The sequence below is a fragment of the Psammomys obesus genome, unplaced genomic scaffold, assembly GCF_907164565.1.
Source record: "Psammomys obesus unplaced genomic scaffold, mPsaObe1.curated_primary_1811, whole genome shotgun sequence".
In the NCBI taxonomy this organism is placed as follows: Eukaryota; Metazoa; Chordata; class Mammalia; order Rodentia; family Muridae; genus Psammomys; species Psammomys obesus.
In genome coordinates, this window is record NW_026592548.1 from 7,492,964 (window position 1) to 7,516,182 (window position 23,219).

The 23,219-nt window shown below is 44.1% G+C and overlaps 1 protein-coding gene across 2 annotated transcripts in view; it reads left to right on the forward strand.

The window, feature by feature from the left end:
* Positions 1–7,128: 7,128 nt before the first annotated feature.
* St6galnac5 (ST6 N-acetylgalactosaminide alpha-2,6-sialyltransferase 5) overlaps positions 7,129–23,219 on the forward strand; it is a 180,739-nt gene continuing 164,648 nt past the window's right edge. Inside the window, exons 1-2 of one of the 2 annotated variants that reach the window (XM_055614361.1) lie at positions 7,129–7,587; positions 8,307–8,537. In XM_055614361.1, the coding sequence (XP_055470336.1) occupies positions 7,573–7,587; positions 8,307–8,537 (246 nt within the window). In that variant the 5' untranslated portion in view covers positions 7,129–7,572. The remainder of the gene's footprint in view (positions 7,588–8,306; positions 8,538–23,219) is intronic. The other variant, XM_055614360.1, reaches the window with a different exon arrangement.

Genomic DNA, 23,219 nt, shown 5'->3' on the forward strand with positions numbered 1-23,219 from the left:
CTCAATAAGCATTTGAAGAATGGCTATGCCTCCCTTTCTACCGCATAGCCAGTCCCCTGTGAAAAATGTGCCTGTAGATTGATCCATCTGTGTACCCAGAAGACTGATGGACACTTTACATAATTAGTGCATTTTGTCTGTGCAGCCACTCTGCCATCCACCTGCGACAATGAGAAGATCGAGAACAGTCATCCATGGCTTCTCTTAGCCGCGTGACAGTTAAGTGTCAGAGGCTGGGACATTCCTGGTCTGCGTAATCCTAGGCTTAAAGCAGCCAACAGGAGCCTTTCAGTCTAACACACCGGTACAGGCTTGTGATCCCAGGAGGCTGAGACAAGGCGATCACAGGATCAAGGCCAGGCTGAAAGACATAGTGAGATTTTTGTCTCAAAAGAAGGAAACCCCCACCTACATGTCATGAACAGGACTGCTGGCGGGGGTCCAGGCTGTGATTCGAGGGAAGGGAAGGTGGTGGGCTTCTCTGGACTCAGACATGACTAAAAACACTGCCTGTGCCAAGGACAACACTCCCCTGTGTGCCAGGGCTGGAGAGCACTGCCGCCATCCTCTCAAGATGCTAGGCAAAGATTTTCTTTTTCACATCTTCTCAAAAGATACAAAAGTCTTTGGGAAGGCAAGAAGACATTCAAAAGCCTCTGCATACTAAGAGCTGACAAGAGTGTGCAACAAGTCAAACTCTCATTGTTCAAAGGGTTACATGCCTTTGAACAGCTGCTCAACCACATCTTCTACAGGGACCACAGGTCTGTTCTACGGCCCAAGAACTGCACTTCTCGGGAGCCACACAAGAAAAAGGCAAACACAAATCCACAAAAGGGCCTGTGCAAAAATGTTCTTAATAGCTTTATTCATAACAAGCAGGCAACAGTCCAAAGATATACTAACAGGAGAACAGGTTTAAAAACTGTGCTGTATTTACATAATAATGCCAAGAAATAAAGAAGAGCCAGCTCTTAATACAGTCAGCATGAATAGCCCACGAAATACGATGCTAGACAAAAAGAAATCAGATGAAAGTGTAAGTACATTGTAGCATCATCTATATTGCTAATCTAGACTTGGAAAAGTCAAAATGGGGATTCTTTGCCTGTTTGTGGGGTGGTGGGGTATGGCTGCCAGGAAGCATGAGGAAGACTTCCAGGGCAATGGACACAATCTGCACTTTGACAATTATGCTGTGCAGCAATACAGCAAATGTCGACACATCTCCTCGGTATATAGGCTTCTCTTTTGTGTGTATGTGTGTGTGGTGTGCATGTGTGTGAGGCGCACGTGCACATGTAAGTACGTGTGTATAAAGACCGGGGTTAAGTTCAGCCTTTCTCTGTCACTCTCCCCTATGTCCCAGCAGTGCTCCTCACAGCGCTGGAAGTTCACCCTTGAGCTAGCTTGACTAGCCAGCCTGCTCCGGGGAACCCCTGTCTCTGCCTCCCTGGCATCTGGAGTATAGGTGGGAATCTGAACTCTGGTCCTCATGCTTGTAGGGTGAGCACGCAGTCCAGATTCATGACCTCAGTGTATGCAGGTATTGAAAGTAAAAACAACAAAGGCACATCATAAAATGAGGATTGCCTTTAGCCATGTATCTACAGATTACATAATGAGTAATTTCTCCCCAAGCAGTCCAAGTTAGAGGTCAGCAGGGAAACCTGCAGGTGGGAAGTTTTACAAAGTTCCTCCTGACTCTTTTTCTTAACAACGTCTGGTGACAGGGGCATTGGATCTGACCTTTGGTTTACTCTCTGGCAGAGCTAAAGTCCCCCCTTTGTGTGGCTGTTCTGAGGTCAAGTAATCTCTAGTCTTCAAAATCAACCTTTGGCATCATCAATCAGTCACCATGCGCTGTGATGAAATGTCCCCATAGGCTCATTTATAGAGCACTGGATCCCAGGCTCAGGAAGGTCATGAACCTTTAGTGGGTGGAGCTTCAGGAGAGGAAGTGGGTCACTAGGGGTTGGCCTTGGGCTCTTATAGCCTGGCCCCACTTCCTGTTCCCCATTTTCTGATTCCGTGGCTCTGATATTATCACCCAGCGTCTTGTTCCTGCAGCCATGCGATCCTAGCCACAATAGACTGTACCCTCCTGCAAATGTTCCCTTCCTTAAACTGCTGCTTGTTGGGCCACAGCAATGAGAAAGAAACTAATACACTGGGAGTGTATTCAGGTGTTTGTAAAATGTTTTAACTGAAAAGTGAAGAGCTGAATGTGGAAGGCACTAATCCGTGGACCTGGAATCCTAGGCTGAATAAGAAGCAGAGGTGGGCTGAGCACCATGCTCACCTCTATGTTTCCTGGTGTGGATGCAATGCTGACAGCTTCCTTAAGCCTCTCCCAAAATGCCTTTCCTGATTGGATGGACTGTATCCCTCCAAACTGTAAGCCAAAATAAACCTTCTTCTTAACTTACTTTTTTCCTATTTATTTATTTATTTATTTATTTATTACAATTTGTTCACTTTGTATCCCAGCTGTAGCCCCCTCCCTGTCCTCTCCCAAGCCCTCCCTTCTTCCCTCTTCTCTTCCCATGCCCCTCCCCAAGTCCACTGATGGGGGAGGTCCTCTTCCCCTTCCATCTGACGCTAGCCTATCAGGTCTCACCAGGAGTGACTGCATTGTCTTCCTCTGTGTCCTGGTAAGGCTGCTCCCCCCTCAAGGGGAGGTGATCAGAGAACTAGCCACTGAATTCATGTCAGAGACAGCCCCTGTTCCCCTTAGTAGGGAACCCACTTGGAGACTGAGCCACAGCAGTTAAAAAAGAACTAATAGATGTCTTAATGTGTTAATTTATGCAAAGCTTTCAGCATAATGCTGGTACAAAGTAAGGGATGAATGAATGTCAGAGATTAATATTACCATTCTCAGTTTTGTGGTAGGCTTGTTAGGTATAATAGCAATGGAACATTGTCCCAGTTCATTCATATATATATATATATATATATATATATAATGTATATATACATATAGATAGATAGATAGATAGATAGATAGATAGATAGATAGATATAGATATACACACATTTGAAAGGGAGGTTCAGCAATAACTACAGAAATAAATATGATTAAGTGTGTTTGACATGATAATAGAATTTGAAAAGTATTTTGAGACCATAAATGACTAACTGTCTTAGTGTGGGGAATCCATCCAAATTGAACATAATCAGCCATCTAAACCACAGTATTGTGGTTCATATACACAAGTCCTTTTCTTGCCACAAGTATTTGAAGGACTCAGAGCTCAGGTCTGGGCCTCTCCTCTGTGCTCACTCCCAGGTGACCATATCCATCCACATTCACGGTGCGGAGCTCTTGCACCTCATTCCACCAGAGCGCCTGGACTGTAAGTGCCGCGATGTCTCTGCCACTCACACCAGCCTCAACTCCCAGCAGTGTTGTTCCAGCCGGTGAGATGGCTCAGTGAGTGGAGCCATGTGAAAGCCAGGCTTCACTGTGATCCCCATTTCCTAAACCAGGTGGGAGGTGGAGACAGGATTATCCATGGAAGCTCCACATCTGTTGGCAGTGGTGAAGAGACCCCATCTCAAACAAGGTGAAAACTGAGGGTCAGCACCCAAGGTTGCCCTCCGACCTGCATGTGGGCTGTGGCATGTGAGTCCCCACACCCATTCACACAGACACACAGACACACAGACACACACACACACACACACACACACTATGCTCACGCAGCTGAGTGCAGCTAATAAGTTGCAAGAGCTACAATCTGAGCTCTGACAGCCAGGTTCTGAGAACTCACTCCTACCACGAAGGCCCATTGTGGGGGGTGGGGGGTGGGGGGGGTGGTTATCCTATAAAACAAAGAAAGTTAATAAACTTTACCACCCAGATGGATACACGTCAGGCTTGTTCTAGGACTTTCTACCATTATCAAAAACCTTGCTTTTCTTGTACTTTGCAGAAATTTCTTCCTTTTCTCTGAGAAAAAGCAGCCATAACTACAAATCAATTTATGTTACACTAACCTATTCTTTTCATCTAGCTTAGAAATGTATGATGGGCTGGGGGAGACGGCCCAGGCAGCAAAGAATTTACCTCTCACCTGTGAAAGCCCGAGTTTCTTTCCCCAGAACAGGGTATACCTGTAAACCCAGTGACAACAAGGTGGGGCTTAAGACAGCCAGGTCCCTGGAAGTTCCCAGTAGCAGCTAGTCTGGCCTGCATGGCAAAATTCCAGGCCAGTGAAAGACATTGTCTCAAACAAAATGTGAAAACACCAGAGCATAAACATTTCAGGTTGTCGTCTGATCTATGTATATGTGCTGTGCACATGCATACACAACCACATATGAACATATGAACATACAGAGAGAGAGAGAGTTGTGGGGGACAAGAGAGGGAGAGAAGGGGGAAAGAGAGAGAGGGAGGGCGAGACAGAGACAGAGATGCAGGGAGGACCCCCACCCCCCAAAAAAGAAGTCTTAGGAGCCACACAGAGCCCCTGGGGAGCCCACAGTGAGTCCTTCCCCTCCTTGGGTAGCTCTGTGCCCTTTGTGGTCCTTGGAGAAGCCAGTATTCCCTCCAAATCTCAGATTCCACCTGCTCCCTCATCACCCAGGACATGCCTTGTCTCATCAGTTCTCAGCTTATTTTTATCACATAAGCTACATTGTGTAGCACTCAACTTCATTTCCATTCTCTCTCTCTCTTTCAAGAATAGGACCCAGTTTGATTGGATGTGATAGCAGCAGAGGTAGAAATGTGGCAAAATTTTAAATGGTGAGAAATTTGTTTCACTACCTGGGCTTTGAGAGGCAAATTGTGACTCTTCTGCTTGCTCTGTAGTCAGCTGTACAAGCTAGAGGAAACAAAAATCTCTGACTTGTCTACGTGTCTGCTCACATCAAGTCAATCAAGTATGTAGAAATTGCCTATTTTATGTTCCTTCTGCTATTCAGATAAATAACTGAAAGGTTTATGCAAATACGGGTGCATATCCTTGAAACCTCAAACTACTCGGGTATTTTTTTTTAAGACACGGTCTCTCTGTGTTGTCCTGATTTGATAGGCAGATGAGGCTGGCCTCAAACTCATGGAGATCCACTTGCTTATGCAAACACAAATCCCAGGATTAGAGGTATGCCCTCAGACCTTAATGCAGCAGGAGGCAATGCTGAGGAACAGGTCTGTACATTGATTGCCCCCTATTCCATAGCGCAGAAGCTCACATCTGAGTATAGACTGCAAGTTCGCTGAGAACAGCAGACCCAGGCCCCAAGACCTGGCACACAGTAGGTACAACAACGTGGGTGTTTGACAGACATGTGTTGAACCTTCAGAACTCTTCCATCGACTGAGCATCGAGTCTTCTACACTCACGCGTGGGCACATACGTGCACGCACACGCACAGCTCTGGGCCATTACAAAACAGTTTGTGCTTAATTCACCCCTGCGCCTCTAAACAGAGCTAACAAGTGACAGACGACCATTTAACAGTCATCAAGGTGAATTAACTGCCATTCCTTATCTTACCCACTCTTCTCTGGCCCCACTAGTCCATTTGACTCCCAAGCCAGAATCCCACCAAGAGTCTCAGCATCCTAATCAAATATCAGAAAGCCAGATACCTTGAAGTCCTTTAAATCAATCTCAGAATTAAAATTGTAAATGTACTCTGCTCATTTCGTAAGTAATTTGGTGACCATCTAACTGCTCTCCCAGGAGGAGGGGGAAAGCACAAACTTCATGAGTCTGATCAGACATAGCACATAACAGATGTCCAGCGTGCCGCCGTGAGCTTGAGCCATAAATATGATGTCTCTGTTTGGCAGGGGGAAATGTATGAGAAGTATTTTATCAGTCACTTGCTAGATGGAAGGAGAACCTGAAGAAGGCAGAAGCTTCATCTAGCTGCATCTCCAAAGCCACGCTGGAGAAACACAGATAATCTGCTTGCAATGATTCATCAAGTTGGTCCTTTGTTTCATTAATTTGAGTGTCAAGTGCAGCCATACAATAAAGGATTGCCAAGACCCGATAAGATTCTCCTCCGGCTGCTGCTTTTCCTGCCCAGACAACGGACACTATTCATGCCCACGGCACACATTGAATAAATAGCTAACTGCACGGCTGGCAATGTTGGACAGCGCTTTGGATTTTTTGTGTTCTCCTTGAAGGGCTCCATAGCGTGTGCTTCTGTCTCCTGAATGTTCATTACTGAACCAACAATTTTAATGTTGTTAATAGAGTTTGGAAGTAGGCCTCATAAGTTAAAAATAGTCCCTGTTGTGTCATCTGTCCAGCAGTAGATTAGGGAAGATTAAAAAAGGATTGCCTTGCCTCTGCTGGCAATGAAAAGGCGCTCACTGTGCCCGTTTCCAGATGTGGGCTGACCGCCCCATCCCAGCATGATTGTTAGCCCCACACTGCTACAAACACCGTGGTAAGAGAGACATTAAGACAGCTATGTTCGCAACAATTACACATGGACGAAATACATTTTCAGCTAAATTAGATGCTTAACAAATGCTTGCTCTAATCGGATGTAGGGACGAGAGTGTACTGATGTGAACTCCTGAGCGCTGAACAATGGTCAGGCTTTTGATTTTAATCAAAATGTGAAGCTAGGCACAGTCAGTGCCTCAGCCAACACAAGGGACGCCTCAGAGCCTTCAGGTCCTTATGATGCAAGATCATGTATTATCTCCAGCAGCTAATATTTCTTCACTGATAATGGGAAGACTCCACAGCCCTGGTTCATCACATGGATGGAATGCACTTGAGTTTCAGAAAGTTTAAAATCATTCAGATGAGCAACAGGGACCTCAAAGGTTGAGTAGAAATATAAACTGTGTTCTTGGAAGCAAATGATGAATGAAGTCATTTACATGAAAGAGCACGGTCTAAAGGGAGCCTGAGACTAACGATTTGTCAAAGCAAAATTAAGAAGGAAAAGGACATTTGAAAACAACTGGAAATTGCAGCGACGTTTTTTTTGTTGTTGTTGTTGTTTTTTGTTTTTTTAGGAAAACAACCCCATGAGAGCATTTGCCAAGCTGTAAACACGAATGCAAATATAAATAGATCTGTTGACAGTTGGGAGGTTAACTTGTTTTTATTAAAACTGAAATTTTGGTTAGTACATTTTCAAATGGCCACTGTGTTCAGGACCAAATTGGCTTCTGCGTCCTTTTAGCTTGATGGCCCCATAAAAGGATAATAAATCTTCAAACCAAGAAATGGGTGCACACTTATGGTAACGTTCGCCCCAGAAATTCTGAAATTTCTTCACTGAAAAGATGCATTCGGTACTGGAAGGGCGATTGCAGAGGACGCTAGGACCCAGCAGGCGGCGGCAGGCGGCAGTGTGTGGATTGCAGGGAGACTCGGAGGGTCCGGCTCAGTTTTAATTCTGCTCTAATCTGTGCAACAGCCGAGCTTCCCAGGTCCGCGGCTCCAGCTCCCGCTCAGTCGCTGCCACTGCCGGGCGAGCATCTGAGCCGCCTCCACCCCGTCACCCACCATGGACAACCTCCAAGAAAAAGTGGCTCCGGACGCGCTTGCCTGAGAATTCTGCACAAAAGAGGAGCCCAAAATGAAGCCCCTGATGGTGAGTCTGTTGTTCCAACTCCGCCAGGCAAAGGCAAGGACCCCGGGGGTTCTGGGTCCCCGGGACGTCCAGGGAAACCTCACCGGGCACCTACCCCTGTGCCAAGAGGTCGCCTGTCATGGGTGACAACTTTCCGCCTAGCCTAGCTTGGAACCCGGGATGGGCACTAGGGCTGTCTGGGCTCCTGGATCTTTAGCGAGTGATCCGAGGGGCGATTGGAGAGGTTGGAGGGCAAGGAGGCAGGCTGGCCCCTCCAGGGAAGGGTCGTGTCCCTCTGTGACCGCTGGGCAAAAACTCTGAGGGGCGGGGAGGAGGGAGCATCATTGACTTTCTTGGTTTCCTTGTTGGATTTCAAACTTAGCGGGGAACGCTGCGGGAAGCCTAGGGGCCCAGAAGAGAGGGTGTACAGAGGGCTGGGATCCCAGCGGCTCAGGGGAGGACCAGACCCTTCTTCGCAAAGTGCCCTGGGCGGGCACGCTCACCCTCAGGCTGTCACGGCGCGCCACCTGCCCTCCACTAGGAGACGCGAGCTGCGAGCAGCGAGGAGGCAGGAACATCCCCGGCGGGCGCGCGGGACCATGTCACCGCTGCTCCCTGGCTGCGGGAGGCGGGGGCGGCTGCCCCGGACCTGTGCGTGGGGTCAATAAGGAAAGGCCGGCGAGCTTCCCGGCACTAGCTGAGACGCTGTCTTCTGCTCTCTCTCGCCCGCCTGCCCGCAGCGCCATGGTCTGGCAGTGTGTTTGGTGCTCACTACCATGTGCACCAGCTTGTTGCTCGTGTACAGCAGCCTCGGCAGCCAGAAGGAGCGGCCCCCGCAGCAGCAGCAGCAGCAGCAGCAGGCGATCGCGACCGGCAGCGCGCAGCGGGTGGAGGGCAGTCCTCAGCCACGGAGAACGGCCCCCGCCGGACCCCGGCAGCTAGACGGATACCTCGGTGTAGCAGACCACAAGGTGACAGCTTCTGCGCCATCCTGCCCGCCACCGCTCGGCCTGGGCATCCTGTACATCTGACCCTTCCTCCTTCCTGGGGCGGTGAGGCTGGAAGGTAGAGCAGTAGTTGGGGCAGGGAGGGCTGCGTGCTAGTTATGAATTTCTATTCCAAGACAGATGCAAAGTTTATCGGGGAATAGGAATAATGTCAGTGAATCCCGAGCCCAAGGGTTCCTGGACTAGAATCCTGAGACCCAGTAATAGCAGCAGCAGATGGATGTCCAGTTTCTGGAGCCCAGGAATTTCCAGCCAAGGCCCATGAGGCTGGGAGGAAACCAGGATGGTGCAGGGACCAGCCCTGTGCTTCCTCCTAATCCGCCAGAAGGGAGAAGAGAGAGCCCAGCCCCAGCTCAGTTCCGCAGGTTTCCCTCTGATCTCTGCTGGGGACTGCTCTGGGCTGAAAAGCCCCACCCCTGGGGAGCCCAGTTCTAGCAGGCGCGGAGGGCTGGAGGCACACTCAGCTCCCATTGGCTTGAAAGCCTGTTTTCCTTTGCCTTCCAGGAAGCTACTGCATGGCTTGGCTAATAATTAATAAGGTGGTTTTTTTTTTTTCCTTTAAATTGAACCTCTTTTCCGTAGACTAATAAATCTCTGGTTTCAGTGTAGGAAGCCTCTGGGAAAAACCTAATCAAGTTTCCTGATTCCAAAGATATTTTAATACAGTTTAAATGTATCTCTGATTATTTGAAAATTTTTTTATTAAAACACACTTCCATTCCGGGTCTATAGACCTAGAACACTGCTTGAAATCTTTCAACTCCTTTACTTTGTATTTTACTGCATTTTATAAATGTGAACCAAAGTAATATTTGCAGATGTTCCTTCTGTGTGAGAAGATTACTCTTGTCACACATGAGTAAGTCAGACTTTAAGTGACAATCAAAATATTGCCACTCACCTGTGCCGTGTAGAATGCTAAGGACATGAAGAATACAAAGGGATTCCACGCAGGACTCAGCTTTCCCATCCTTGACTGCCTGGTGGAAACAAGGCATGTCTGGAGATGTTTGTGGCAAGCCCCACTGATGGACAAACAAAAGCACCCACTATATACAGTGAGCGCAGTGGGGTTCGCCAAGGAGGGAGCTCGTGTTCTCTGGAAGAAGCAAGGGACCTTTCTGTGAAAATGTGAAAGTTGTGCTAGAGAGACTTCAGAGAAGGAGATAGGAGGAGGAGGAGGAAGCCATTTGGGGTAGAGTGAAAACTGCGGAGCAGTGGCTTCACCACACAGCGTCTGTCTGTTGCTTTCTTGGTTGTTGATTGATTGCATACTTGGAATCTGCATGTGCAAACTGCTGATAAGGGCTGCAGTTGTGGGACATTTAGCCCTGGCTTCTGGCTGGGGGTGGCTGTGGTGTTCTATGTGGGTCACTGGCCTGTGAGGAAAGGTGGGCTATGGTGGTGGAGTTTCACACAGTGAACAACTGGGAACCACCTCAAATTTTGGAAGCATTCATGAATAAGAAATGTCAAAAGATCAATGCCTGGCAAGCTCTGACGGACGTGAGAAGATATTCCAAATACTTTGTTTCTTCTGTAGCCTACTGTTCAACTGTTCCCAACTAGAAGGGCTGAGAGTTTAAAAGTAATCTTCAAAAAATGCTTATAGAAACAGGTGCGCTGATTACATTTTCAGTGTATAAGAGACGTGTGATTAGACGAACAACAGCCTTTCCCTGTGTAATGCTACCTGTAAATGAAAATGCTCTGTAGCAGAAAGGTAAACTGGGCAGTGCTATGACTTGCAATTCTTGGCAGAGGGTATTCTCTGTCTACAATTATCAATATCGATGCAATTCAGTCCTAGAAAACCATCTCTCAAGTGGTATGCTCAAACCTGCAATCCCAACACTCTGGATGCTGAGGCAGGGAATGCAAGATTGAGGTCAGTCTCAGTTACACAGGAATATCTTATGTCAAATATCCAAAAGAGTCAGGAGAAGGAGGAAAGGAAAGGAAAGGGAAAAGTGAAGAAAAGTGGGAGGACAGGAAGGAAGAAAAGAAAGAAAACAAAAAGAAGGAAAGAAGTAAAGAAGGAAGTAAAAGAGGAAGAGAGGGAAGAAAGAGGAAAAGAAGAAAGGAACAAATAGAAGGGAGGAAAGAGAAAAGGAATGAAGGAAAAAGTAAGGGAGGAAGGAAATAAGAAAGACGTAAAAGAAGGAAGGAGGAAATATGAAGGGAGGGAGAAAAGAAGGGAGGAGGAAGGGAGGAAAGAAAGGGGAAGGAAGGGGAAAAAGAGAAAGGAAGGAAGAGAAAAAGGAAGAAAAGGGGAAGCAAGGAAGGGGAAAGAAAGAAAGCCAGAAGGAAGAAAGAAAAAAAGCAAGGAATGAAGAGAGGGAGGAAAGGAAGGAAATCTATCTCACAAGTTCCACCCCAAAGTTGTACATATGGATGACACCAAGCAAAGAAAGAGGAAGGGAAGAAAGAAAGAGGAAAAGCGGGAAGAAAAACAAATAGAAGGGAGGAAGGAGAAAAGGAATGAAGGAAAAAGCAAGTGCAAAACCAGGGCACTATCAGTTATGTCCCTTAGTCCCAAATAGCTGATGCTCAAAGGGCCTTTGGTGGCCTCTTTACTGCTCCTGTGTCTCTGGCCTACAAGTGGGCGGAGCTCCCACTCCCGGTGGCTGCCTGAGGTGCACGTCTTGAACAGACACCAAGAAGCTATGGTTGGGTTCAGTTTTGTTTGAGATCTTCCACAGTCTCCATCAGGCAAGCCTGGAAATCATGTGTCAGGATGCTGCTAAAGAAAACACAGAAGTAAGTCAGGAAGGAAATCTCGCCCTTCCTTACACACAGCCACATGACAGTCCCTTTTCCCCTTCACTCTCAAGTCAGGCCTCAGAAAAATTACAGACACACTGAGCAAGATGACCACAGAAGCACCTGCTTCTCATACTGAATCAGAATTCCAAAGGACATGGAATTTGTTGTTGATTCACAGAGCCTCGGGAGAGTTACAGAATTAGGTGGGAAACCATATCTCCATAGCTCACAGTCCCCAAGACTGATGAATATGTAGTGTTTATGTTCAGTTACAGGATGGAATTAACATTATAACTCCAAGATTAAAATCAACAGGTGGCCCTAATCCCCAGCACCTGAATTTTACAAATTACAGGCTATCTGCAGAGTCTTGTTGCCCATGACCGTGGACTAAATTACTATTGAGATGAAATCATGTGTGCTTTTGTTAAATGATAGGCTAAGTCACTCTGGTGAGTGCTAATCTTAAAATGTCCTTTTGCCTGGCCATAGGCCCTGCTTCCTCATTCATAGATGAGATGATAAGAATTATAATCCTGGCATGGGGCTCAAAGATTGCTCGGTTGCTCATGATCATGAAGGAAGTTGCCTTTCTATTGAGTAGAATTGCCCTCTGGAATCTCTCTTTCCTCATTTCTGCCTGGTTGGGTATTCCTCACAGAAGCCCCATATCTGTATTCAGGGATTACTCTCCAGTTGTCAGTTTTGGAAGCATTAATGGCTAACCAGACTGGCCAGGTACAAGAGGAGAAACCAATTTCCATATTCTTGGGAGATGCCCTTATTTAGCAATCTAGCATAATATAAATAAACAAAATATACAGAGACACACAGATGTATAGAGAAACATACACACATGCATTCGAATTTTCTCTCTGTCTCTCTCCCGCCTCCTTCTCTCTCTCTCCCCACCCCCCTTCTCAACACATTCAATCAAGCAGCTGCCAAAGGAACAAGACAAGTCTTCCAGCACTGAGCAAGGAGACAGAGAACTCAATTCTGTTTCCAGTCTAGATCTTTCTAGGTAGATAAAGTCATTTTCATCTGGTAGACCTTGTGAATTACAGCTGAACTGATTCCCATTTCCAGGGCACAGGCCCTTATCACAGAAGGCCCACCTGTCACCCAGCCTGCCTTTTCTGCAGAGGCTAAGGAACGGGCAGTGAGTGACAGCTGGAGCTGAGACAGTGCAGCTATCTCTGCTTCACAAGCAGCCTGTAGGATGGGGCTGCTCCTCGCTCTTTCCCTCCTGGGGCACTTGGTTATTTGATACTTTTTGGTGGTCATGCTGTTACGTAGATGTACCCTGAGAAAGATGAGCAAGTCAGTTCAGCAGCTGAGAGTAACCCGGAGGAAAAGATGTCACATAACATATTTCAGGGTTGTGGCTAAAGAACCCCTCTTTAGAAAGTCTATAAACTATTAGTGACAAGTTGACACTATTTATTAAGTGCTATTTGATGACATTTGAGTAATCCAATTAGTGGTGAATCATTTTGGTGTCCGGAAAACTCAGAGTGAGTTAATTTTCAGGGCTCAGGTATTGGCGCATGAATTCTGCCAACATGGATGAAATTACAAAGCGAAAAGAGTCATGAGGTCAACTACCTTTTGAGAGTAAAGAGATTTAGCAATGTGTGCTGATAAGATGGCTCAGCAGGTAAAGGCACAGTGGTAAACGGAGAAAGCTGACTTACACAAGCAGTCACAAGCCCTCTACATGTGAACCGGAGCAAACACACACACACACACACACACACACACACACACACACACACACACAATGTAATTTTTTAATACTTAAAAGTTTCAACAATGTGTCTACTTTTAACAAAAGAAATGTTTGTATGACAAAAATTAAAATACTGACCCCCAACTGCTGTGATAGGTAGGCATTTTTCCCTGGAGATCCTCCAACTTAATATCCTTGGTGAGTGACTGTAGCCTGTTCCCTTTTCCATGGAAGCCCTTCCCCGAGGCCTTCTCATCACAGAGTCCTCAGATTACACGCCATCTTTTAATGAACCACATTTTACCCCACCCCAGCGGCAATTCTGTAACATTAGCTTATTTTTCTTTCCTATGTCTCATAATATTTGAAATAAGCTTAAATCTATTACCCTCTAACTAGAGTCTAGGGTCATGATAATAAAGTCTTCATAGGTCTTAACCAATGCAATTCTAGGAGCCGTAGAGAGCAGAGCCTGACACTAGCTGGTGAATTGAAAGAAATTAGAATGTGAGGGCAGAGCTCAGCACCCCGCTTTCCTTATGTTTCCATACAGGAAACATAAGTGTGGCCCCAAGGCCCTCATAGGTATTGTTTTACTAAATTTGTTTAGAAACAAACAAACAAACAAAAAAACAACTGTAAGTATATTTGTGGAGAAAGAAAGAAAATATAAGAGTCATTGGGAGCAAGACGTGAGAATCCATTTAACAGGCTTCCTTGTGGTTCCTGTTCATGGTAAAGTTGGGAACTGCGGCTTGAAGCATCTAGCACCACAAAGACTTGTCCTGTAGCCAGCTCCTTCTGAAGGTCTGGAACTAATTGCAGCCACTAGCAAATGCTCACTACCAGTTTCAGAACTGGAGTTCTGAAGGAAGAACATAGTTCCCTTCTGCAAAGGGCCTTTGATCTCCTTAGAGAGGAAAGACAATGGAGAAAGAAGAGTTAACTAATAAAGCCAGGGCTGAGTGATGGTGTGAGGGCAGGAGACAGCCCAGGAACACTGACTCAAAGGCAGCAGCTCTCTGCCCTTGCTCCAGTGAGGAGCTGAATCGAACACTGTCATTACAGCTGAAGCCCGCGAAGCCCGCTATTCCATCTATGGACTGGGGTGGCTGCGTGCTCTAATAACACGCAGTAAAACAGCGTGGGCATCAAAACAATTGCAAAGAGGATTGATTTTACACTCAAGCTGTTAAATTTCTTTATGATTCTCCTTTGGTAAGACATCTTCTGAGTGGCTTTGCTACCTTTGTAGCGTGTACTTAGCATCCTATTTAAGCTAACCCTGTACCATCTGTTTGGTGAGTGTGGATATAATTGCACTTTTGTTTGTCGTGGAAGGTGCATGTCCATAACCCTTAGGGTCAGGTAGCAGAGGGTGTAACTCCTGTCCTGCATACACTGGCATGGAGAGAGTACCCTTCCAGCCTCTGGGGATGTCTACAAGTGTGGAGAGACAATGAATGATTATCTCGTAAGTGATAGTGTTGCCTCCATCTTTGAATGAGAGGCAAGAAAAGAATTCTCTTTGGAGTCAGTGAACTTAGGCACCTGATAAAATGTGGGCGGCAAGGATGTTTGTGCGCTGTGCTCACGTTCGCTTCCACATACTCCATCTGTCTTAAATGGTTAGGCTGGCATAGGACAAATAAATATTTTTCTGGGTGTTCTAATGAGTATAACTTCCCAGACAAAGAAAAAAAATCACAGGATGTGTGCTGCCAGCTTAGACAGCCCATCCACAGGCAAGCTTTCTCTGCCATGTAGCCTAGGTTAGACCTGAGCTGTGTTTTGTCTTCATAGCTGGAATCCCATGGAAATGTTTATCCTGGTTTGTTATTATTTCGTGTCTAAAATTTTGTGCCTCCCAGCTAGACAGCTGGCTCTTGGAGACTGGGACATTTTCTTTGTTTGTCACTATGTTTCCAGGTTTTAACATATGCCTGGGTCTTCGGTAAATATTTGTTAAATGAATACTGTCTATATAAATAATAGATATTTATTTATTTATTTATTTATTTACTTATTTATTTATTTATTTATTTATTTATTTATTTATTTTACAGCCCAATCATTTCCCCTTCACTTGTCTCCCCCCAGTCCCACTGACCTCAGCCTATCAAGTCTCTTTAGTACTGCCTGCATCTTCTTCCTCTTCTTCCCCATTGCCTGGAAAGGCCACCTCGCCCATGGGAAGTAATAATAGAGGAGGCAACAGAGTCCATGTCAGAGACAGCCGCTGGTCCCTTTACTAGGTGGCCCACATGGAGATTGAGATGCTTATTGGTTACATCTGAGCAGTGGACCTGGGTCCTCTTCATGTATGGTACTTGGTCCGCAGGGCTTCCCTAGGCCCAGATTTGTTGGCTTTGTTGGTCTCCTTGTGGATCTCCCGTCCCCTCTGGGTCCTTCTACCCCCTCCTCCCCACTCTTCCATGAAACTCCCTGCACTCTGCCCAAAGTCTGCCTGTGAGTCTCAGCCTCTTCTTCGATCCTCTGCTGGGTAGAGGATCTCTGGAAGGACATCTCTGGAGATGTCCTTTTTTTTGGAGAACATCTCTGGAAGGCTCCCATGCTGTTCCTTCTCTTCAACCACGTCCGGTGTTTATTTGTCATTATAAATGAGAATCAAGGGTCCTCCTTGTTATTTAGCTTTGTTAGGTCTGTGGATTTTAGTATGGTTATCCTGTATTGTATGGCTAACATTTGCTTATAAGTGAATATATACCATGTGTGTCTTTCTCGATCTGGGTTATCTCACTCAGGATGATCTTTTTCAGATCCATCTATTTGCCTGCAAATTTCATTTTGTCCTTGTTTTAGACAGCTGAATAGTATTCCATTCTGGAAATGTACCACAGTTTCTTTATCCATTCTTCAGTTGAGGGGTATCTGTGTTGTTTCCAATTTCTGGCTATTACAGATAAAGCCTCTGTGAACATAGTTGGGTAAATGTCCTTGTTGTATGGTTGAGCATCTTTTGGGTATATGTCCAAGAGTGGTATAGTTGGGTCTTGTGGTAGAGCTGTTCCCAGTTTTCTGAGAAAGTGCCAGATTGATTTTCAAAGTGTTTGTACAAGTTTGCGCCCACACCAGTGTGTGTGTGTGGGGGTTCTTTCTGTTCCCCTTTCTCCCTTTCTCCGCAACCTCACCAACATGTGCTGTCACTTGAGTTTTTGATCTTAGCCATTCTGACAAGTATAAGATGAAATCTCAGAGTCATTTTGATTTGCATTTCCCTGATGATTAAGGACATTGAGCAGTTTTTTAAGTGCTTCTTGGCCATTCAATGTTCCTCTGTTGAGAATTCCCTGTTTAGCTTTCTACCTCACTTTTTAATTGGATTATTTGCTTTGTTGATGTTGAATTTCTGGAGTTCTTTATATATTCTGGGTATTAGTCCTCTGTCAGATGTAGAATTGGTGAAGTTTTTTTTTTTCCCCAGTCTATAAGCTGCCATTTCATTTTATTGACAGTGTGCTTTGCTTTATAGAAGCTTTTCAGTTTCACAAGGTCCCATTTATTAATTGTTGATCTTAGAGCCTGAGCTGTTGGTGTTCTGTTCAGGAAGTTGTCTCCAGTGCCAATTAGTTCAAGGCTCTTACCCATTTTTTTCTTCTAGTAAATTTAGTGTGTCTGGTTTTATGTTGAGGCCTTTGATCCACTTGGACTTTAGTTTAGTATAGCATGATAAATATGGATCTATTTGCATTTTTCTACATGAGACATTCAGTTAGACCAGCACCATTTTTTAAAGATGCTGTCTTTTTTTCCATTGTATGGTTTTGGCTTCTTTGTCAAAAATCAAGTATCCATAGGCATGTGGGTTTATTTCTCGATCTTCAATTTGATTCCTTGATCAATTTGATTCAGTCTGTTTCTATGTCAGTACCATGTAGTTTATATTACTGTTGCTCTATAGTACAGCTTGAGATCAGGGATAGATATACCTCCAGAAGATCTTTTACTGTACAGGATTGTTTTAGCTATTCTAGTTTTTTTTTTTTATATGAAGTTGATAATTTCTTTCAAGGTCTGTAAAGAATTGTGTTGTATTTTAATGGAAATTGCATTGCATCCATAGACTGCTTTTGGTAAGATGGTCATTTTTACTATGTTGATCCCACCAATCTGTGAGCATGGGAGATCTTTCCATTTTCTGATATCTTCTTCAATTTCTTTCTTCAGTGATGAAGGGTTTTTCATATAAGTTTTTCACTTGCTTGTTTAGAATTACACCAAGATACTTTTTTTTTTGTTGAGAAGGATATTGTTTCCATAATTTCTTTCTTAGCTCATTTGTCTTTTGTATACAAAAGGCCTACTGATTTTTTTTTTCAGTTAATTTTGTATCCAGCCACTTTGCTGAAGGTATTTATCAGATGTAAGAGTTCTCTGGTAGAATTTTTTATGTCACTTATGTATACTAGCATATCATCTGTGAATAGTGATACTTTGACTTCTTTTTTCCAATCCCCATGATCTCCTTTAGTTGAATTTTTGCTCTAACTAGGACTTCCAGTACTATAATGAAGAGATTCTGAGAGAGTGGACAGTCTTGCCTTGTCCCTAATTTCAGTGAAATTGATTTAAGTTTCTCTCCGTTTAGTTTGATGTTGGCTAAAGGTTTGTTGTATATTGCCTTTACTCTGTTTAGGTATGTGCCTTATATTCCTGATCTCTCCAAGACGTTAAACATGAATGGATGTTGGATTTTGTCAAATGTTTTTTCAGCATCTAAGGAGATGAACATGTGTTTTTTTTTTCTTTTAGTTTGTTTATATGGTGAATCACATTTATGGATTTCTGTACATTGAACCACCCCTGCATACCTTGAATGAAGCCTACTTGGTCATGGTGAATGATATTTTTTATTTGTTCTTGGATTCGATTTGCAAGTATTTTATTGAGCATTTTTGCATCAATGTTCATAAGGGAGATTGGCCTGAAATTCTCTTTCTTTGTTGGGTCTTTGTGTGGTTTAGGTATCAAGGAGACTATGGCTTCATAGAATGAGTTTGGTAATGTTCCTTCTATTTCTATTTTCTGGAATAGTTTGAGGAATATTGGTATTACCTTTTCTTTGAATGTCTGGTAGAATTCTGTACTGAAACCATCTGGCCCTGAGCTTTTTTTTGGTGACTGTTTCTTTTTCCTTAGTGGATATAGGACTATTTTAACTTATTTACCTGATTTTTATTCAAATTTGATAAGTTGAAAATTGTCCATTTCATTTATATTTCCAAAATTTGTGGTGTATAGGCTTTTGAAGTAAGATCTAATGATTATTTGGATTTCATCAGTGTCTGTTTTTATGTCTCACTTTTCATTTATTGTTTTGTTGATTTGGATAATGTCTCTCTGCTTTTCGGTTGTCAAGCTTGCTGATTTTCTCAAAGAACCAGTTCTTGGTTTCATTGATTCTTTGAATCGTTCTCTTTGTTTCTAAGTTGATTTCAGCCCTGAGTTTGATTATTTCTAGCCCTTTATTCCTCTTGGGTGTGCCTGCTGCTTTTTATTTTCCTAAAGCTTTCAGATATGCTGTTAAGTTACTTGCATGAGATGTCTCTAATATCTTTATGAAGGCACTTAGTGCTATGAACTTTCCTCTTAGCACTGCTTTATTTGTGCCCCATATGTTTGGGTATGTTGTACCTTTATTTTCATTGAATTTTAGGAAGTCCTTAATTTCTTTCTTTATTTCTTCCCTGACCCAGTTGTCATTGAGTAGGGAGTTGTTTAGTTTCTAGGTGTATGTAGGCTTTTCGTTATTTCTGTTATTGTTGAGGTCCAGCTTTAGTCCATGGTAGTCTGATAAAATATAAGGTATCATTTCAATCTTGTATCTGTAGAGGCTTGCTTTGTGACCTGCTATATGGCCAATTTTGGAGAAGGTTCTCTGAGATGCTGAGAAGAAGATAAATTCTTTTGTGTTTGGGTGAAAAAGTTCTGTAGATGTCTGTTAGTTCCATTTGATTCGTGACCTCTTTTAGTGTCATTTTTCTGTTTAGTTTTTGTTTTGTTGACCTGTCTTTTGGTGACAGTGGGGTGCTGACATCTCCTAATATTAATATGTGGGGGTCAATGTGTGGTTTAAACTTTATTAATGTTTCTTTTGCAAATGTGGGTGCCCTTGCATTTAAGGCATAGATGTTCAGAATTGAAATGTCATCTTGGTGGAATTTTCCTTTGATGTTTATGAAGTGTTCTTCCTTATCTCTTTTGATTAATTTTGGTTAAAAGTCTATTTTATTAGATATTAGAATGGCTACTTCTGATTGTTTCTTGGGTATGTTTGCTTGGAAAACCGTCTTCCAGCCCTTTGCTCTCAAGTAATGTCTATCTTTGTGACTGAGGTGTGTTTCTTGTAATGCAGCAGAATGTTGGGTCTTGTTTACTCATCTATCCTGTTAGCCTGTGTCCATTTATTGGAGAGTTGAGTCCATTGATGTTGAGAGAGATTAATGACTAGTGACTGTTAGTTTCTTTCATTTTGATGTTGGTTGTGGTGTGTGTTTGTGTGCTTGTCTATTTTTGGTTTTTCTGTAAGATATATATATCCTACAGCAACCCCCCCTGTGGTTTGGGGGGTGTAGTTAACCACTTTGGGTGAAAGTTTTCCTTCTAGTATCTTCTGTAGGGATGGGTCTGTGCATAGATATTGTTTTAATTTGGTTTTGTCTTGAAATATCTTGTTTTCTCCATCTATGGTGATTGAAAGTTTTCCTGAATATAGTAGTCTGGCATCTGTTGGGTTTGCAAGATATTTGCCCAGGCAACTTCTGGCTTTTATGATCTCTGCTGAAAAGCCAGGTGTGATTCTGATAGGTTGGCCATTATACATTACTTGGCCTTTTTCCATTGCAACTTTTATCATTTTTTTCTTTGTTCTGTACATTTAATGTTTTGATTATTATGTGTCAGAAGGATTTTCTGTTCTGGTCTAATCTGTTTGATATTCTGTTGGCCTCTTGTATGCTTTTAGGCATTTCTTTCTTTAGATTGTGGAAATTTTCTTTTATGATTTTGTTGAAAATATTTTCTTGGCCTTGGAGCTGGGAATCTTCTCTTTCTTCTATTTCTATTTTTCTTAGGTTTCATCTTTTTATTTTGTCCTTGATTTCTTGGATGTTCTGTGTCAGGAAATTTTTCTTTTTTACATTTAATATTTTCTTCGACAGATGCATCGATTTTTTTTTCATTCTATTTTCTACACCTGAGATTCTTTCCTCCCATCTCTGGTATTCTGTTGGTGATTCTTACCTCTGTAGTTTCTGTTTTTTTCTCTAAGTTCTCTCTTTCCAGGATTGTCTCAGTTTATGCTTTCTTTATTGTTTCCATTTCCATCTTCAGCTCTTGAACCGTTGTATTGATTTCACTCACCTCTTTGTGTTTTCCTGCATTTCTTTAAATGATTTGCCCAATTCCTTTACCTGTTTGTTTGTACTTTCCTATGTTTCTCTGAATGATTTATTCATTTCTCTCTCTACAGGCCTCTCTAAAGGCCTCAATCTATTTGACTGCATTTTCCTGTGTTTCGTTATAGATTTTATTCGTTTCCTCTGTTATCATCTTCATAAGCAGAGATTTAAAGTCACTTTTTTGCATTCCAGGTGTGTTAGGGTATCCAGGGCTGCTTGCCTTTGTGTAACTAGATTCTGGAGATGCAAAACTGTTCTGGCGTTTGTGGCGTTTTACACTGGCCTTTAGCCATCTGGTTGTCTCTGGTATTTGCTGGTAGTTTCTCATGCCTTGTGCAGTTCCAGGGCAAGGAGGGGTATGAGAAGAGCCCTGGGCAGGAAGCTAGATGTTCCTGCAGAAGCTCTCCTCAGGTTGGTGAGTATGATCTCTGACTAGAGGGTGGTTCTCCTCAGGTGTGTGATCCTGTGGAGTAACTGGACTCCTCAGGAGCCTGGGGCTCTCCCCTCACTGGGGGAAGTTCCTGAGGCAGCTGCCCTGCCACTGACTTTCTTGCTCTGAGGTTAATCAGCTGCAAGTGCCCAGATACTATGCTCACTTGTGAAAGCCATCTTGGAGAATCTGTGAGCCCAGAGGTCTGGTTGGTCTCCCTAGGGAGGTGGGCTGAGCTTCGGAGTGGCATGTGGGTCTGTTCCCCTGGCTCTTGGGCATCAGGAGACCTGACATTGAAGCTTCAGGCCCCAGTACCCAGAAGGCATTCACGGGCCAGTGAGAGCAGCACACAGGCGAATGGCTATTTGCTGAGACCTTGCTCTAGCAGGAACCCAGGAACTTTCCAAGGATTGGCCAGGTGAGGTGAGGTCAGACCCTCTGGTTTCCCTCAGCGTGGGGTCTCCTCTTGATGGGGAGACTCAGATTCTGGTGTCTTCGGGCCCACAGTTCTATTTGGCATGATGAGAGCAGCTTGCAGGCATGCAGGCATGTGGCGAGAGCACTTCCAGGAACCTGGGCATTTTTCCAAGGGTTAGCTGGGTGACCTGAAGTCAATTCCACTCGTATCCCTCACCTTGGGGTCACCTCTCAACTGGGAGACCAAGATGCTGGTGTTCTGGTGCCCAAAGTTGAGTTCTGTTGGTCTCTGTGCAGTCACTGCTATTCTGCTAATCAGACAAAGTATGTGATTTATGCCACCATCTTGGATCTCTCTATATAAATATTTTTAATTTCTTCTAAAATAGGCCTGTGTCAAGAATGTCTGACCATTTGTAGTTACTGAACAGCACTAGCTTCATGTCATAAATACCAGATTTTCCTGCCACATTTGGTAGTTCTGTGGTTAATTCACTTCTATCATCTTATCCTAATCAGCTCTCTTAAGACATACGCAGAATTTTTGAGTTACATTGGCAACTTAAAAAAAAAAATATCAAAAGGCATTCCTAAGTAGTTGTGTGATTTGCCCAAGGTCACAGCTAGTGGCAGCTGGGAATAAAATGTGAGCCTGATGTGAGCTTCATTATCATGAAGGGATTCAGGGCCAATATCTTCTAAGCAGTGACTCACCATTATTTGGACAGAATTTATTAAAATGAAGAGCCCAGGTCTACCCAGTTATTGGAAAGAAATAAATATTTAAACATCTTATTATTCTGAAATGGATATGAGAATATGCCTCCAGATACTTGAAAGGGGTCTTCCACCAATGACTGAGTTTGCCACAGCTACTGTAAAGGGGGCACAGAAGACACAGCACCGATGTAATTGGAACAATTTTCAACTCAGAGTAAATTTTGCTATGAAAAGTCATTGAGGCAAGCTGGGGGAATGGCTTAGTGGGTAAAACTGCTTGCTGCACAAGCCTGAAAACCTAAAGCTGATCCCCTCGAACCACATAAAACCCTGTATCATGCATCTGCAGTCCCAACAGCCCTGCAACAAATGGGGAAGCACCCGGAAGACCCTGGGACCAGCTGGCCTCTGAAATGAACGCACACACAAAAGCAAAAGACAGAGCCTGCCTCCAAAATAAGACAGAACGGTGGAGACCAATTCCTGAAAGCTAATCTCTGACTTCCTATGTGTACATATGCTCACACTCATACACAGGTCACACACACATATCACACACATATATCACATACTCTTACACACACAGAGCCATGATTGATAGACATTGCTTCCCCCTGAGATTTCACAAGCCTCCACCTACTTTTCTCTCCGCACTTTGGTCAGTCACGCTCCAACAGAACAGTGCCCCATTAACCGCTGAGCGCTCACTGTCTTCCCCAGCCCAAAGTTATGAGCATTTCCACAGTCTTCTGCAGAGCGTCACAGCGACTCTGTCCTAGTTAGCTTCCTGATGCTGGGATAAAACACTGATGAAAGCCAGCTGGGAGGAAAGGGCTGGTTTGGCTTACGTGGTCCTGATCATGGGTGGTCGCTGAGGGAAGGCAGGGAAGATTGCTTCCTCATACATCCCCGGGCCACCTGCCCAGGATGGCACTGCCACAGCCGTCTGGGCCCTCCCATGTCAACCGTTAATGAGGAAGATTCGTCCAGCCAATGTGATGGAAGCATTTTCTCAGTTGAGATTCCTCTCCTCAGATTTGTCTAGGATTGTGTCTAGATGACAAAACTAACCAGCGCACACAGTAATCGGCAAAGGTAGTAACATGCTTAATTACCTGCAGAAAATGCAGCAGCTTGACCACTCATTTATCGAAAGTACC